General features: G+C 39.7%; 2 protein-coding genes across 5 annotated transcripts; one reads left to right on the plus strand and one right to left on the minus strand.

Annotated features, from left to right (window-relative positions):
* Positions 1-623: 623 nt before the first annotated feature.
* Positions 624-16,779, minus strand: HNRNPH1 (heterogeneous nuclear ribonucleoprotein H1 (H)). 4 transcript variants are annotated; one of them, XM_015426451.1, is made up of 14 exons: positions 16,697-16,779; positions 16,403-16,533; positions 7,573-7,701; positions 6,674-6,829; positions 6,365-6,508; positions 5,070-5,208; positions 4,020-4,198; positions 3,857-3,928; positions 3,666-3,799; positions 3,392-3,527; positions 3,126-3,209; positions 2,949-2,999; positions 1,927-2,019; positions 624-1,362 (listed from the first exon to the last, which is right to left on the minus strand). In XM_015426451.1, the coding sequence occupies exons 2-14, from the start codon at positions 16,449-16,451 to the stop codon at positions 1,244-1,246; spliced, it is 1,485 nt and encodes a 494-aa protein (XP_015281937.1). In that variant the 5' UTR covers positions 16,452-16,533; positions 16,697-16,779; the 3' UTR covers positions 624-1,243. The 4 variants fall into 4 exon arrangements, with proteins under 4 accessions (XP_015281937.1, XP_015281938.1, XP_015281939.1 ...); XM_015426452.1 differs by having other exon boundaries at positions 4,035-4,198; positions 7,573-7,707; XM_015426453.1 differs by having other exon boundaries at positions 3,666-3,778; positions 7,573-7,707.
* On the plus strand, positions 9,130-14,948 carry LOC107123240 (deoxycytidine kinase-like). Its single transcript, XM_015426454.1, has 7 exons — positions 9,130-9,294; positions 9,956-10,071; positions 10,386-10,579; positions 11,168-11,315; positions 13,053-13,168; positions 14,141-14,240; positions 14,726-14,948. The coding sequence occupies exons 1-7, from the start codon at positions 9,192-9,194 to the stop codon at positions 14,822-14,824; spliced, it is 876 nt and encodes a 291-aa protein (XP_015281940.1). The 5' UTR covers positions 9,130-9,191; the 3' UTR covers positions 14,825-14,948.

Genomic DNA, 16,779 nt, shown 5'->3' on the forward strand with positions numbered 1-16,779 from the left:
TGACATGGCAGCACAGCAAAGTGAGTAAGAAAGTGGCCACAGGTGGCCTTAGGTACTTACTGATTGCAACAAGGAGGTGAGAAAACACCAACAGGCAGGGAAGTAGAGGCACAAGGCTGCAATCAAAGTTCCCAGTGTGGAGCACCAAGAAAAACTAATTCCTCCATTGCCCCTACGCACCAACAGCTTTGCCTGACCCATCCTCCCCCCCCAAAGCAGGCTCTCTCAGTAATGAGAGCTTGCTTATGTAATAGGTGTTTATGTCTACTCCAGGTTAACCCTCTTCTCTACGCTTACACCCATGTAACTGGAATGGCTGCAAGTTCTTCCCATTTATCCAAACCTCCCCCTCAAGTCACATACATACACATTCAAGCTATTTCAGGCAACAAACTTTGCTATAGCAGACTAGTGCCATCAATATACAGGGCAGATCTTTCTGTATAATGCAACAAGCTGGGTGGTGCTTTCATTTGGATTATGTGTTCACTCCCACCTACATCGCCAAGAAGTGAAACCTAACTTTAAACAAAGCTGCATTGTGTAGCTTCAAATGAAGTTAATTAGTTTTCCTCCAGATGAAGTATTTATCACAATTACTCACTTGAAATCAAGAAAAGTTCCAGTTTTAAAAAGGATGTTTTATTTCAACATTTCACTTAGCGCAAATACACCAAAAAGTAAATCACATTACAATGAAAGATTAAATCAAGGCCTCAATTTTCATACGAACACCAAGACCAAAATCCTAAAGGTAGCTGTATTGCGTCTGATTTCCCCATTTAACTTAAAAAGCTTAAACGTGCCTTACAAGATATTAAAAGAAAAAACTAGAACTAACATGCCAAATGTTCACTTTTGAGTTGCCAACACAGCTCCTATATCTTGTTTGTACAAAAAGCATGTTCCTGAACATGCACTGAAAACAGTTTGGTGTTATATGGTATAAGAGCAACACTTAACATAATTGAAACAGCTTTAACCTAAATACGCTTACTGCTCAAATACGCTCCTACAACAAAAACTGGAAAAAATCTGAAAATTGTTTAACAGGAAATTCTTTACTTGACTGTTACACTCTAGATGAATGTTTCAGTAGATTCAAAAAATACTGAACCTGAATGTTTTAAAATGATCCTGATTCACTTACAAGTAAAGCATAAATCACAAGCTTGTATTGCAAAACTGTTAAACTTAGTTTTTTGTTTTTTAAAAAAAGTTGTCAAAAAGTCAGATGACCGGTTTACATTCCCCAGCCACCACTCATGTTGGACATGTTAGACATTCCAGCCATGCCATTCACTCCCATGGATGCCCGATTGCCGCTACTATAGTAGCTGCTGTTCATTGCACTCTGGTTACCTACAACAGATAACATACATTAGACAGTTTAATGCAAGAGTAACAGCCACAGCAACACACCTCCTCCTCCCCGCATAACCCAATTACCCCCCCTTGTATCACTTTGCATATTTCTGTACTATTAAAAAGACAAATTTCCTTCTGATTAATGTTTCATTAAAGTTCAATGTTCTATAATGCCAACTGCAAACTACTTTCCCAAATTTCCTATAAGCCTGTGCAAAGGAAATCCTAAAACATCTTCATGCCTTCCTTCTATTGTAAAGAATAGTACACATAACACTTCTCACACCATGAAATGACATAGAAAGTGACCCAGACTAGCACTGCACCAGCAAACAATTTAGTTTTAGACAAAACTGGTTTAATCAGCATTTACAAGGAAACCCTTTCCTTTGCTCCTCTGAACTTTTGATTTCCAAAGTTCCTAAAAAGTAGCTAAAACCAAATACTTGAGACAGTTTGAACATATTTGATGTTACTTTGCCAAAGAAATAAATCCTTACAAAAATATACTAGCCAACTCTTACACACACCCATCTAAAACTAATAAAAACATCTTACCATATCCGCTCATGCTGCTTTGACCACCATAGCCTCCTCCATAACCCCCACTCAACTGTTGGTTAGCTGGACCACCATAACTGGATTGGCTTCCTTTCAAGTTAAGGACAGGTATTTTAAGACCTTGATTAGCATCTTATTATTTAAAAAGAGCCTATAGAGAACATACAACCTAAAAACAGCCAAATTCTGCTACCTGGCCTCTAATTTGAAAGATTCTTCCTATTTGCTTTCATTGTTGGGGAAGAATTTGCACACAGCTGTTACAGTTCCAATTATTAGAAAGTGATGTTTTTCCTTTGTGCCATTTTTATTTTACTCTTTGCAGCCAGAAGGCACTTCAGATGTAATCAACAAATACACACACACACACATCTCAAGTGGTAATAGGTGACAGATATATTGGCACTTGCTTAGCTTTTATACATGCATCTTTTAAGCGGAATGCCAACTGGTGGCTACAGATATTCCATTTTAGTGCCTAGTAATTCTATTCTAAACTACAGACTTCATGCAAAATAGCCTTCCATGTTTCTAAGAAAGCTAATAGCAGCCACTATGTAGAGAATACAACCAATGTCTGTTCTCTCAGTAGCTCTGCAAAACTTTTTTGCAAGTTGAATATATGAAGTTTGCTTTTTTAAATTAACCCTTTTATCTTGTAAAACACAAAATCTATGCCACCTGAACCATTCTACAAAGTGCTGTAAAAGCAGCACACATTCCAAGCAACAGATGAAACTAGCCACCACTTGTCAGAATAAAAACGTTTTAAAAACCAGAAGACAGACTTCAGAATTAATCTTTTTAACTTCTGTACCCAAATTTTAGAGTGGTTCCTCAGAGCATCTGGTGAAAGAGAAACCATCATGACAAACTTACCAATAAAATTCCACCCAGAAGCATAAAGCCTTGATTTAAAAATTGACAGCTACTATCAACCACTCAGTCACTCATACCAGCATTCAAATAAAAAATTTAAGCCGAAATACTACAATCAATACCTAAAAAGGTTTATATACCTGCCAGCGTGTTAGTGTTCCAGTCTTGAACGACACCTTCTGTTTCTTTGACTGTGATTGAAAAATATTGAATTTCAATTATAAAGTCACTCTGATAAGTAGGCTCTTATCTGTATAGGATTATCCAGCTTTGGAAAACCTTGGCAATTAAAATGAAAGTAAATTGCTTGCACATACCCATTGCTCCCATCATTTGACTGCCATATGCACCACCACTTCCTCCAGCTGTAGAATTCAAGAACAGTTCTACATATCTGTGTTCTGAGGAAATACAAACACAGTTAATGAGTTAACTCCTAAAATTCATATGCCTTGATGGACAAACAAGTATCTTTGATTATTTACCAAGATTAACAAGCAATACCAACATGTATATTCAGTGGAATCCTGCCATATAGAAACAAAGCAAACAACTGTACAAAAGAAAAAACAGCTTAACTTACGCATATTTGCTTTATCTTTGGACATGGCAGCGACAGCATCCTCATGAGTAGCAAATTCAACATCTGCCTCCCCAGTTACTCGACCATCAGGTCCAATTTCAATGTGGACTCTTACAGGATTCAGAGGTGAAAAGAACTATGTAGAGAATGTCAAATAAAAGCCATTGTAAATTTGTTTGATAATTCTCATATGATGCTTGCCCAAAAGAACTGAAGGACAATATATATGCACATGTACACTCCAAAAATAGTCTGGAAAAATAAGCCTACTTACATTGTAAATGTCATTTTCTGTAGCTCTGTATGGTAATCCTCTCATATGTACACAGTGGCCAGTTGTGCTTTGAAAAGTAGAGGATCCGTCGCCATACCTATGATCTGACATTCCTGTGGAGAGAAGAGTCCATTCTAAATCTTGTGTATGTAGAAAAAGTTACCTCATTTGCCCTAATCAAGAATCCTTACCTCTTCCAAACCTATCAGATCCAAAGCCATAGCCATCATTATACCCATTGTAGTCATCATAGCCACCATAGCCTGCAAGCCAGAATTTAAAATAACATTGAAGCAAAACCTCTACAGGTACATTAATTACAGGGCAATTATATTTTAAAAGCGGGACACGCACCTCCACCATACGCACCACGTCTCATTCTTTCAAATCCACTTCCTCGGCCAAGGCTATTATAGCCTCTTCCCACACCTGGCCGATCATAAGGACCTGGTCTCTGCATGGCCATTAGTTTGCGGGGAGGATCATAATGAGTACGCACTTCTGCTCTGCTGCTCTTGAAGATTTCAATGTACCTAAGGAGGTTTACGCATAAAAGTAGCTAAGTTTTACTTATCTTGCACACCACTTTATACAAAGCAATACATTTTAAACCACAGCCTTGGAACTGGCAATTTTAAGCCAGAATTGTTTTAAAAATTATGACTCTTAATCCAAGGCTAACAAATTCAATCACTGAGTATTTGTAAGCTCATTTAGTTATCCCAGCCTTAAGGCTTAGGGAGAGCAAACTGGTTTAATCTTCAGGACAATCAGAATTCACCCTGGAGGGAAATGTCCACTCAACAGGACCCACATTTTGCTCATATGGCAATACGCAGAGATAGGGTTAAAAAGCCAGCCTCCACCAGAATTTTAACCCACATGCACACTTCAATGTGTGTGCTCATTAACCCATTCTTTGCTTTTGCATGGCACATAAGCATAAAAAGTGCATGCTTTAATTAAGTCACAAAATTTAGAATAAGCCTTTGTAACATTTTGAATATTATGTTTATGTGGAAAATTACAAGAAAATGTTACATCAATGTATAGAACGTGTTTAGAAATTATATTTTTATGGTAATAAGAAGCTAAGTGTCTTTAGAACTATAGGCATAATTGGTGCTATTAGAAAAATTTAAAGCCATACTCTCTCAACTTCCTGAATTGTGAAAATTAAACATATTTAACAGCTTTAAGTTATCTACAGGCTAACAGCAGAACTAGAATTTCAGCTAGTCTGCAAAGATATGAAAGAAAAAAAACATTTACAACTTAAATTGGAGATGTTAGTAGGCTATGGCATTACATATTATGAGGTGAGCATTTCAGAAGAGAGAATATGGATTTAATTACAGTTTACCATAAGAAGAGCGACATATCCAACCAACCATCCATCCCCACCTGTGCCCTATTCTTTCCTTGTGTTTCTTTAGAGCCTTTTCAGCTATTTCCTGTGAAGCAAACTGCACGAAGGCCTCCCCCGTACTCCTCCCCTGGAAGTCCACCGGCAATGTTATCCCATTTGGCACGATTTCCAACCCTTCAACCCAAGGACAAATAACCCCAGTAGGGGGGTAATATTAACATCACAAGCCCAATCATGATTTTCTTATAGCTTTAAAATACACCAGATGTTATACTTTAAATTTCAGAATACCATTCTATTAACACTGTAAGAAAAAATACAAACACTATTTGACAGATTCTTAACTCAGCCTGCTTGCAAAACAACTACATTTCTACAAATTTAGATCAATATTTTCTCTAATGAACACAGATTGTGTTAAAAACAATAAAAGCCATATTTTACTAAAAATATTAATTATTTGTAGCCTTTCAATTTAAATTCCTTTAAAAATACAGTAAGATCAATTATACAATCATAACAAGCATCTGTTTAAACTTGCTTAAATCACTACATGCAACATTCAAAGCTAGTAACGAAATTAAAATTTTACACTTTCATATTTATTTCAACAAACTATAAATGTACACAATAAAGTAGGATCTATGAAACAGAAAAAAATTAATAAAAAATCTAAGTGGTGCAAGTTGATCATATCATATTTTAACATAAAACACATTAAAATTTATTCTGACTACTGTAATGCATTCCAAAGATTCTAGTTTAAGGTTTACTTCTATACTTCAGTCTACTCCTTGTTTCTCATATGAACAGTATTTCCATGCCAAGCCAGTTTTCATTATGCAAACAATTGTAAGATACTGAATTGCAGAACTATCTTATAACACACAAAATGTCTCTTCTGTACCTTCATTGCAAACACTATTTCACAAAATTTCATTCTACTCTTTCCACCAAGCTAAGCAATATTATTGCAACAATTATTCATCTATGTTCCACTCATGACATTTTTAGTTAAGACATACTGAGCAGACTGGAGTTGTTAAAGTACTTTTGCTCCAACTTATCAGGATCTATTTAGACAACATATTATCCAAACCCAAGGTCTGCAGCACTAAATTTAAATCAACCTAAGTTGATATTTGAAATTTTGAAAGCAGTTCCCAAATCATAATAAATCAGGGTTTGGTTTAGCTATGGTTTACACAAACCTGTTGCAAAACTGGCAGTTTAGTCATGTTTTTATTAACATAACGAGGCATTAGTTCAGCACTTCTAGAATTCTAATCTTTACAAATACAGCTATAGCTTTCATTTATACCCCACATACCTGAGAAGAACTGAACAATTTCTTCCTTGCTACAACCAAATGGAAGTCCTCTAAGCCGTACAAAACCATCATTAGCTGTATCAGGGCTGTTAGGACCAGTATGCTTCAGAACCCAATCCATTTCAACGTTGTTTGACTTGAAGACTGGAAGAGGCACTCAGAATTAATGAATTTCAGAATTTGGCATAAAAGCTCAATGCACAACAATCATTTGGAAGACAGATTCACATTACATTCACAAAAAAGTCATGCATCTAAACTCCACCCAACTCAAAGGCTAGTCAGTTACTATGTCAATTCAATCCAAACCTTCAACATATCTGTGTCCCATTGTTTCTCTGTCTTTTTTCAGTGCTAGCTTCACATCTTCTTCTGTTTCCAGTTCAACAAATGCTTCTCCACTTGGTCTTCCTTCCCTTGTGTAGATAAAACGGACCCCTGAAGATCCATTTAGTATTTTGCATTCTAAGAGAAAGCAGACAACAAGTTTAACCCACAGACCATGGGTGGAAGTAAATCCTGAGTTCAGTAAAACCAACTCTGCAATTTTAATTATACATACTGAAAACTTATTGGAAGCAAGTGTACCTTCCTCTGAAGTAAGAAGACTCTAGCCCAAGTATGAAAACCAGAGATAAAAGCACAGATGAACACAGAGCAACACCAAATTAAACAGGCCCTGCCATGAATTATCTAAAAATGAGCACTGTAAAAGGTAAGAGAACACAAAGAGTTAAAAAAAGGAGAAATATAAGAAATAAATCCCCAAAACAATTCACCATTTAAGGATGGAACTTTGTTCCCATCTACTGTATTTTCAGAATCACATTTCTTGAAACTAGTTACTTCACTACAGTCATATCAACATACTTAAATCTGTACCTTCAAAAATGTGGCTCTTTACTGTTATCTAAGCCACCTGGAGTCATGGGTAAAGGCAGAATGAATAACAAAATTCACTCTTTTAGTCAAAACAGTTAAGTAATATCCCCTCTTATCACAAGGAACCCAGTACCTTAGTACTACCCCATTTGGTGGCAAAAGACTGAAATGAATCCATCCTGCAACCTAAAAATAAAACACCAAGGAGGGAACAAGACGCTTACAGTCTTCCCATTCTTAAAGGATATTTGAAGCCCCGAGGAAGTATACCATGAATGCCATGTGGAGTGGGGGAGGGGTCGAAAAAACCAGGAAACAGCACTTACCCGAAAAAAACCTCTGTACCTCATCTGCAGAGCAGGACCAGGGCAACCCACGCACTTTCACGACATAACCCTCCCCGCCTTCGGCGTTCAGCATCATACTGGAAGTGAGCGTGGTCTCAGTTTCGCCTTCTGTTGCTACGGGGCAGACAAAGAAATCGCCACACTGAGTGGGACCTAACATCTGTAACCCAACACACCCGTACCTGTAAACTTCACGCTTGCCCACACCTCCCACACTTTTTTGTCACCAAAAAAAAAAAATCTCCCCCACGTACACATCGCAAACTGAAATCCTCCTCCGACGCAGCGCAGACGGTTTTAAGGGTTTCTTCACCTAACCCAGAAGGCCTATCGGCGGTGAGCGCTAGGAAATGGCGCCGAGCGGTTGTTTGCGCTTCCGCTCGGCCGCTCTCTGGCGCCGCCTCCGCCTCACAAAGAATAGGCCTCAGACAACCGCTGGCAATTTAGAAACAAGTCGGCTGTGGAGCGCGATACTTGATCAATGCAGAGGCTCCAGAAATAAAGACTATATTTAACGGCCACTAAACTGAGAGGACACCCACCCAGCTCACCTGTTTCTAAAGTCTGGCGCGGCGTGGCCGACAATAAAGCACAAGGAGCATGCGCGCACTTAAACCATAGAGCGCACGCGTATTACCGGGATTTCCCCACACACACCCTTCAAGGGCTATCTACGCATGCTCTGAGCAACCACCACCTCTCGCGATTGTAAGGCTTCAGCCTACAATGTAAGTAACTTGCACAAAACCAAATATAACAAGTATGAGTCACAATTCATAAAATCGAGCAGTAAGGTCCTTCTTCCCCCCCACTTTGTTCCAAAATCTACACAGCCCACCGTCTTGCGCATGCGTCCGAGAACAAAGCCATCGTCCCCCAGTCCGCGCCAGCTCTCAAGCCCCGCCTAACAAAATAATTTAAACATTTCGAATATAACCAAGGGAGCTATCCATGTCAAATCAGAGACAATGTAGCACTCAGATTTCACTAGCCTTCATATTTTATCGTTTTGGACGAATACCATAGTGCCCCTAACCACGGGAAGCAGTTATTAACTGCTTTCCAGCGTATTTTGATCTTTTCCGAAACCGATTTACAATTCCAGAACTAATCGGGGGACAGCGTGCTACGTTTTCATAATCGCAAAGGGCAGCTGCATTCTCTACGAATACCTTGCTCACGTCAAGGATTACGTCCCAAGTGATTTCACTACAGCTTCCTTTTAAATTAGCAGCCCGAACCTACGCAGTCCACTGATTCATAAAGAGCGCGCAACTGCACAGCAGGAGCTACTAGTGCGCTTGTGAAGCTCTATTCCTGCTCTATCAATGTAACACTTCCGGAAACAAGGCTCGACTCACTCGCAAAAGCCCAGACAAGCAGCGCCCGATTCGGGGGTGGGCGGGGGCATAAAAGAAAGAATGGCGGATTCGCAGTGAATCGAACCAGCCTCCAAAAGAGGGTGGCGCCAGAGACGAAGGGGGAGAGCAAGGGCGTCAGCCCGCCTGCATGGATTGGCTAAGCAGAGGCGGGAGTCTTCAAGTGAAAGCGCGGGAGTCGCTTCGCTCAGTTCTTCTTGCAGAGCGCGGAGCCAGCGTATGATGCACTCTCCAACCAAACGCCTCTGTCCCAGCCCAACCATCTCCTTGGACCGGAGCTTCCGAAAGCGCCTCAAGAAAGTTTCAATTGAAGGGAATATTGGTAAGTGTTAATCTGCTAGGTTTACTAGCTCATACAGTGATACTTTTTCGTCTGTTCTCCTTGAGTTCTGAAAGGGACATATCCTAGCTTGGTTTAAGGGAGACTACTACTATAAAACGAACGCTTGTGTCCTTGTACTACGAAGGATGGCTGCTCTGCTACCACGGCAGAGTAGCCTCCCACGACAAACAAAAAACTGGCGCCACTTTTCAGGAAATAGTACTACGAGAGGGACCGGGATCTAATAAGCGAGTACTACAGTAAACGTCATTGTGTTTTCGTACTATTTTTACAGACCAGCACCATCCTTATTTTCAAACCATTGGCGTAAAGGATGGAACTTAAATTAGTTCACTAGTTTGGCTCTTTGATACCCCAGGTTCCATTTCGTTCCCTCCCTCTGATTTTTACAAGACATACTGTACTATTCAGTATTGTGTCCTCTGGAAATTAAAACTCAAGTCACGTATGACAAAATATCAATCTATTCCAAATCAGAACTTCAAAAGGAAGTGGTAACATAATTTAGGGTGCACATAAAAACACACAGAAGCTTTTGGATAGTTGGAAATCTTAGAAGATGGCTGTGTACAAGAAACCACAGCCCTCTATCCTATATTACCCAATGTCTGATTACAGTGTCCACTAATTTTTTCCACAGCTGCAGGGAAGTCCACATTTGTACGTATACTAGAGAAATACAATAATGAATGGGAAGTAATTCCTGAACCAATAGCTAAGTGGTCCAACATTCAGACATCCGAGAACGAATACAATGTAAGTATTGGGGTGAAAAGAGGGCAGTAGCAAATTGGTGTTTTTAAAATAATATTTTTACTATATCCTGCTATTCCTAAGAGTAGTCAAATAAGCCAGAGGAAAGTATTTTAGGTTTAGACAACTCAGGTACAAGAACTCAAACTTCAAATAAAAGATTTGATATTGTAAGTGTTCAGATTCAGAATACTTTATGCTTTGCATAAACCACACATATATATTGAATGTGAATTTTACTTCCTAAAATGAGGTGAGTATAAATCAACAAGTCAACTATAAATTCACTTTTGAAAAATTCCATTTCTGTTTATCAGGAGCTTTCAACATCACAAAAGAGTGGAGGAAACCTGCTTCAGATGTTGTACAGTAAGCCTACAAGATGGGCTTATACCTTCCAGACACATGCTTGTTTAAGTAGAATTAAAGCACAGTTAAAACCCATCTCTGCCAAACTACATGAAGCAGAACATCCTGTGCAGTTTTTTGAGAGATCAGTCTACAGTGATAGGTAAGAACATTCACTTCATCACACCTACTAATAACAGTAAATTAAGAGGCATCTTTCCAAAATGCTATGAAGCGGCCTACCAAGAATACATTAGGAATAGTCATTTTGATGCAAGAAGTTCCATAAATGTTAAATGAAGTCTTTAGAAGTGTTACTCTTGTACCTTCAAGTATTTAGCATGTACGAAAGGAACCCAAGTGGGAAAATATCCATACACTACCTGAAACATCAACATTTTCCAACATTAAGTTAATATTAATTCAGCAATTAATACTATATTTACATGTTGGATGCAATATTCTTCATATTCTGATTTGGGTAGTTGCAAACTTTTCATTTATAATCCATACAAATCAATAGTTTCAATAGGGCTATGCCCACTTGCCTGACTTGACAGACAAAAGTGAAGCTAAGGAAAGGTTTTAGATTTACTATCCACTTTTTCTACAGAAATTCACCTTAAGTGCTTACCATTAAGACTCACTGGGTCTTGCTTCCAAGTATGCAAATGTTTTATATTGCAACCCTAGTTAACTATTTATTAACATTTTCATACTCAGTCATGTAATAAAACTGTCTGTTTTATAGGTATGTCTTTGCCTCCAATTTATTTGAATCAGGAGACATCAATGAAACAGAGTGGGCTATTTATAAGGACTGCCATGCATGGCTTCTGAAACAGTTTGAATCATCCATAGAGTTAGATGGTATTATCTACCTCCAGACAACCCCCCAGGTATGCTTTTTTTCAGTCCAGTGTCGATAACATAGTATGGTACACGTCAATGCCATCTGGATATTCCTCTCTACAAATAAGATGCATAGTTTATAGATGCAATATGTTTATAGATTAAATACAATGGCTGTATAAGAATTTGTGGTGCTCTGGAATTTATAATTGTACTGTGGGAAATCTGATTGTCCAGCCTCTGGCTAAATTAAGATTTAACCAAATCCTGTTTGCTGACCACACTTCAGACCTACCTCTTCAGCCTAGCTACTTATCAAGGTGAAGGACCTTTCAAAGTTAGTCCTAAGAATTATGATTACCAGTGTCTGAAGAAATATCACTGTGGGGCAACACACACAACTGCACTACTTTAGTTTACCCTTAAAAAACTAGTTTAAATACACAATATGTGTATTCTACTTACCTAGATCAACCGTAGTCCAGAGAATAAATCTAACACTAGACCTCACAATCTTTCTGATGTCAGATTACCTCAAGAGATTCCACATTCTAATCTGTAGTCACTGTTGCCTAGAGACATGCACTGTGAGACTCTCAAATGCCTAAACAGAGTCTTCATGCTTGTAGGATTGTAGGATATTAAGAAAACCAAACTTGTTAAAATAAGCATTAATCATTAACACCAAGGCATTTCATTGAAAGGACTGGTCTTAATTATTTTCACACACAGTGAAGCAACATTTCTTAATTTTGCATTTCTGTGCTTTACTATGCTCACAAAAGTAGGCTCTTTCAGTGTTACATAGGCCAGTTTCAAAAAGGGCAAGTTCTTAACTTCTAAAATCACTGACGCGGCCAGTTTCAAAAAGGGCAAGTTCTTAAGTTCTAAGAACTTGTCCTCTAAAATCACTCACTTACAACAACCAAAGCAACATAAACAATATTAGTTGAAACCTTTATTTGTGGAGTACCAGCTGAATTTAGAGTGTTTTCCACATAGGCCACTGTGAGTTTTCCTGTCACTGTTATGCTGCCAATGCAGCACAGCAACAACTGGGCTTCCCAAATGGTACAGGTTTCTCCAGTTTCCCTGCCTCAGCCCCACAGCAACAGCCGTCCCCATTGCACTATGGGGCTTTTTCTTTTTAAAAAAAGAGTAATACATTGATGCAGATATATGCCTTTCCCCATATACTTCCATAATGAAAGGGAATTTTTTAAAATATAACCTACACAGATTATAATAATTGCTGATCTATTTAAGAGCATCCGCTAATGGAGGTGAAAATGGCAACCTCACTGCCAGGGAAAATGGCTGCCATGTGGGTGGAACCAGGAAAACCCAAGCTTTCCCACCCACAAAGCAGCCGTCCAAGTATGTGAGATTAGAGAAAATCTGGGGGAAACCCAGGAGGTGCACAATTCATTATAATGCTGTGGGGAAGCAGTGAATGCTTCTGATGGCCTGACAAGGCCAGAAAGGCCCCTGACAAGGCCAGAAAGGCCTTCTGCAGACTGTGTAAAATGGAATTCTTCAGGAGGGTATTTTTATAACAAGAAAAGGGTTGTAGTCTCAGTGTCTGCAATAACATTATTGGCATTGTTTCTTGGATGTATTATACTGTATTTCATTGTTTCCTTGATTGGTTTGTTGGATTTATATTCGCTTCTTTGTAAATCTCACCAAGTGACAACAGTGGCATACATTTCATGAATGCGATAATCATGCTGAGCATTATCTGTCTGCTAGAGGGTATAAATTTATGGCTTTTAAAAACCTAGAAATGCATGGAACGGCTGCACTGCAGAGGCAGAGAAGAAGAACAAGGAATTCAACTGGAATTTCTGGAGAGTCTTCACTATAAGCATGAAACCTGGCTTCAAGAAAGGACAATCAAGTAAGCATTTCTAGTACTTCACTGTTACACAGACTTGCTATGCAAAGTAATATCTATTCCATTCCTTTTCATTTGAATGAGGTGGGTAGTTGCTGGTATCTGAAAAACTGTGTGTACACATGAAGGCTTATAACTTTGTTGGTCTTAAAGGTGCCACTGAATAAAACTTTGTTGGTCTTAAAGGTGCCACTGAATAAAACTTTGTTGGTCTTAAAGGTGCCACTGAATAAAACTTTGTTGGTCTTAAAGGTGCCACTGAATAAAACTTTGTTGGTCTTAAAGGTGCCACTGAATAAAACTTTGTTGGTCTTAAAGGTGCCACTGAATAAAACTTTGTTGGTCTTAAAGGTGCCACTGGACTCAAACTTTGTTTTCTTCATCTGAGATACTGTGAGCTAAGGACGCATGTTCAAATCTCAACTCTGCCATGGAAGTTCAATGGACGGTCATGGGCCAGTCACACTTTCAGCCTAACCTTCCACAATGGGCTGTTGTGAGGTTAAAATAGGAGATAACTGTATCGTAAATAAATTATTACTGTTAAAATATGGCAGAACAGGGGTCCCCAATCTCAGTGCGCCTGAGAACAATGTGGGCGTAGAATGTTTTCCACAGGACAAACTACAACAAAAAATAATTGACGGAAACCCATATCACTGTCTCTGAACACTTGGAATTGTGACTGGGCAGGATCACAAAATGGCTGCCATGGGATACTGGGACCAATCACAGAATGTTCAGAGGTTGCAAGTCAACCATCCTCATACAGTGGTGGCAGCAGTCTCTGAACTGGTATTCCTGTGGCCACAACAGTGATGCCTCCTAAATTCTTCTGAAGCCTTTCCAGTCCCACGGAGTTAGAAGAATGCCTGGACTGGCTGTTTGGGGGCAAAGCAAATGAGAACCACACTGGATACCGAAGGGCTGTACAGATTAAAATATACTTACAGTACAAACTATTTTGCTTTGTAGGATGGACTTTGACAATCTTAGAGACATACCAATTCTGGTTTTAGATGCAAATGAAGATTTCAAAAATGATGAAATAAAACAGCAGTATTTATTGGATAAAGTAAGTATAATGAATAGTATCTCATCCATCCTTCCCTTAGCAGGGTTTCTGAACTTGAGTTCACCTTCCTGTTTTGCATTTTAGAATTGAATTCATACATTTAGAAAAATTAGTACACCAACAGTGTGGTCCTAGCACCATTGATTTAAATAGACTTCAAAAGTGCAGCTACTATGATTGCACTGCAAGCCCCCTTAGAATTGTGTACTTTAAATTTATAATCTTTTACTGGTTAATCCTTTTCCCAGACTAAAAAAGTGAAAGATGCACCCTTTTTATGTTTTTAAACACAAAAGAAGAGCTAGGAATTCTTATTTACGTGATAAATTAATATAGGAAGACTGTGTACTATAGATTAAGACTGTGTAATCCAGAAGAGGTCTGGATAACTTAGTTTTGTTTTGTTTTTGGGTGGGACTCTGAATACTTTCCTAAATACCTTTCCAACTCTGTTATTCTATGATTCTCACATGTTATTTTGACAGGTCAAGGCTTTTTTGACTGCTTTGGAACAAAGGCACTTGGAAAACTGCCATTGTATAAACTATCTGAAATGGGCACACAGTACCTGCACTGGCAAATAATCTTAATGCTGTTTTTCTGCTATTTGAACATGAGAAGGCTGCTATATATCTGGAAATCAAGAAGCTTTAATGCAACAACAACGAGACACTAGGATTGCCAGAGGCACTCATTTTAGGACTGGAATGTTTTGAAGCAAGGGTGATTACTGTCTTTTGTGTATTTCCAAGGACAAAACGTTGTCTGGAAATAACTTTACTATACTGCATTACTAAAAATTGTTGTACTCTTTAATTGTGATAGATTATGTATTTATGTCCAACTGATTAAATTTGTACCTTAAATGATTTAGCTATAATAAACATTCTATAAATTCAGAGTTCTGCAGCTATTTCACCTAGAGCCAGTTCATATAACAAGCAGATGGATATTACTGCATAACCATTTTGCTAAATTAATATTATCAGATTTGTATGTTAAACACTAGGATGATCAAAAATATGCTACAAACTCCTAAATCCAGTACCATTTTATTTCTCACAGGAACTAAATATTCTACAGATTTACCGAAAATGATTGATAGCTTCAATTTCATTTTTTAAAACACTTTAGGTTTCTGGAAAACGTTCAGAATGAATCCTTTAACGTACATTATAGTGTGATTCTGGGTACACTTATGTAGAATCATTTTCAGTACTAGATTCTTCAGATGGATGAAATAGGTTAGAATGACAAAATGATGATTGTCTTTTTATATATAAAGGCGATTTGTCCTTCACCACTATTGGAAACGGAGATGTTTTAAACGTTTCAGGGTGGTTTCCAGAGCCTACTTTTAAGATAATAGCTGAAAGGCTTAGTTTGAATGTAGGCCCAAGCAAGAAAACTAGGCACTCTCCGAATAATAAAAGGGGGCTGTTAGAGCAGGATTAAAGACGAGAATATGGCGGCAGCGTTACCCTTTTAGCGTTTGCGACAGCAGTGTACGACGTTATGCTTTGTGCGGGTTTAATGGGGGGGGCGGGTAGCGCGCCTCTCTCCAACCAGCCACTAGGCCAGTCTCGCGATCGCCACGAAGTCACGTGTCACGTCTCCCTCCATTTCAGGAATTTCCCTTTATCTGTTCACCAAACAAATAACTTCTCCCCGCCCGGTGCTCAAGGGCAACCGTTCTCAGACAGGTTCTTTCAACCCTCTCTGGCGAGCTACGGGCCCGGGGTAGGTTCCTGTGTGGAGCTCCCCCCGCCTTGCGGCCTACGCCACGCCACTGTCATACACCCTAGGCCTCGGAATGGCCGCCGCAAGCGCAGCACGCAGGATTGGGCAACACCCACCACAATGGCGGAGGCAGGACGTGTTGAAAGAAAGAACCGAGGGGAGGGGGGGAGCAGTCCTGTCACGCTCCCTACCGAGGGAGAGATCTAGGGGGGGGTCAAATTCTTACCTTCCCCCCAAATACACACAGGCGAAGAGGGAGACCCACTTAAAACTCCAGAGTGCGCGGCGGGTTTGAGGCGGCTACCTCAAGGCCCCTCCCCCGATCTGCGCCAGCGTTCCAAGAGCCGCAGCAACGGCCTCAACGGTCGCCGGGCCGCAGATTCTTTCCTCGTGCCAACCGCCAGTCGGCAAAGCCCACTCACCGAGGCCGGGGATCTCGGGGCCAGTCTCTTCGGTATGACACGGATCCATCACGTCTGGTCTCCTTTCGGGTTTTTAGACGATCTCCTTCCTCTTCTTCGCCCGGTAGCGAATAAATCAATCAAGCAGCAAGCTAAACAATAAAAGAAGACGGGCCCCGATTAGCACAGCGCTGCCGGCCCGGATCCTTCCCGGATCTAAGAGTAGTCCTTCCCTCCCTTCGAGAAAATGAGGCCGGCGCGAAGGAAAATAAAATACGCCACCACGCGCCTTTCGTTATCCCCCCCTCGACTCACCAAAGCTTCCTCGCAGCTGCTCTTCGCCTCTATAAATAACTCCTTCCCCCACTTGTAGGCTTGTGACATCAGATTAAGTAACC

This window comes from Gekko japonicus, unplaced genomic scaffold, assembly GCF_001447785.1.
Source record: "Gekko japonicus isolate JY-2015 unplaced genomic scaffold, Gekko_japonicus_V1.1 scaffold1030, whole genome shotgun sequence".
Taxonomy (NCBI): Eukaryota; Metazoa; Chordata; class Lepidosauria; order Squamata; family Gekkonidae; genus Gekko; species Gekko japonicus.

What these genes read in the sequence shown, in the direction of transcription:
- LOC107123240 (XM_015426454.1), top strand. Translation starts at nt 9,192, where the DNA reads ATGATGCACTCTCCAACCAAACGCCTCTGTCCCAGCCCAACCATCTCC. An exon ending in TTCAATTGAAGGGAATATTG is followed by an intron (nt 9,295 to 9,955) that starts GTAAGTGTTAAT and finishes TTTTTTCCACAG; the next exon opens with CTGCAGGGAAGTCCACATTT. An exon ending in CTTCAAGAAAGGACAATCAA is followed by an intron (nt 13,169 to 14,140) that starts GTAAGCATTTCT and finishes TTTGCTTTGTAG; the next exon opens with GATGGACTTTGACAATCTTA.
- HNRNPH1 (XM_015426450.1), bottom strand. Translation starts at nt 16,451, where the DNA reads ATGGATCCGTGTCATACCGAAGAGACTGGCCCCGAGATCCCCGGCCTC. An exon ending in ATCTGATAGGTTTGGAAGAG is followed by an intron (nt 3,800 to 3,856) that starts GTAAGGATTCTT and finishes CACAAGATTTAG; the next exon opens with AATGGACTCTTCTCTCCACA. An exon ending in CAGAAAATGACATTTACAAT is followed by an intron (nt 3,528 to 3,665) that starts GTAAGTAGGCTT and finishes TTCTCTACATAG; the next exon opens with TTCTTTTCACCTCTGAATCC.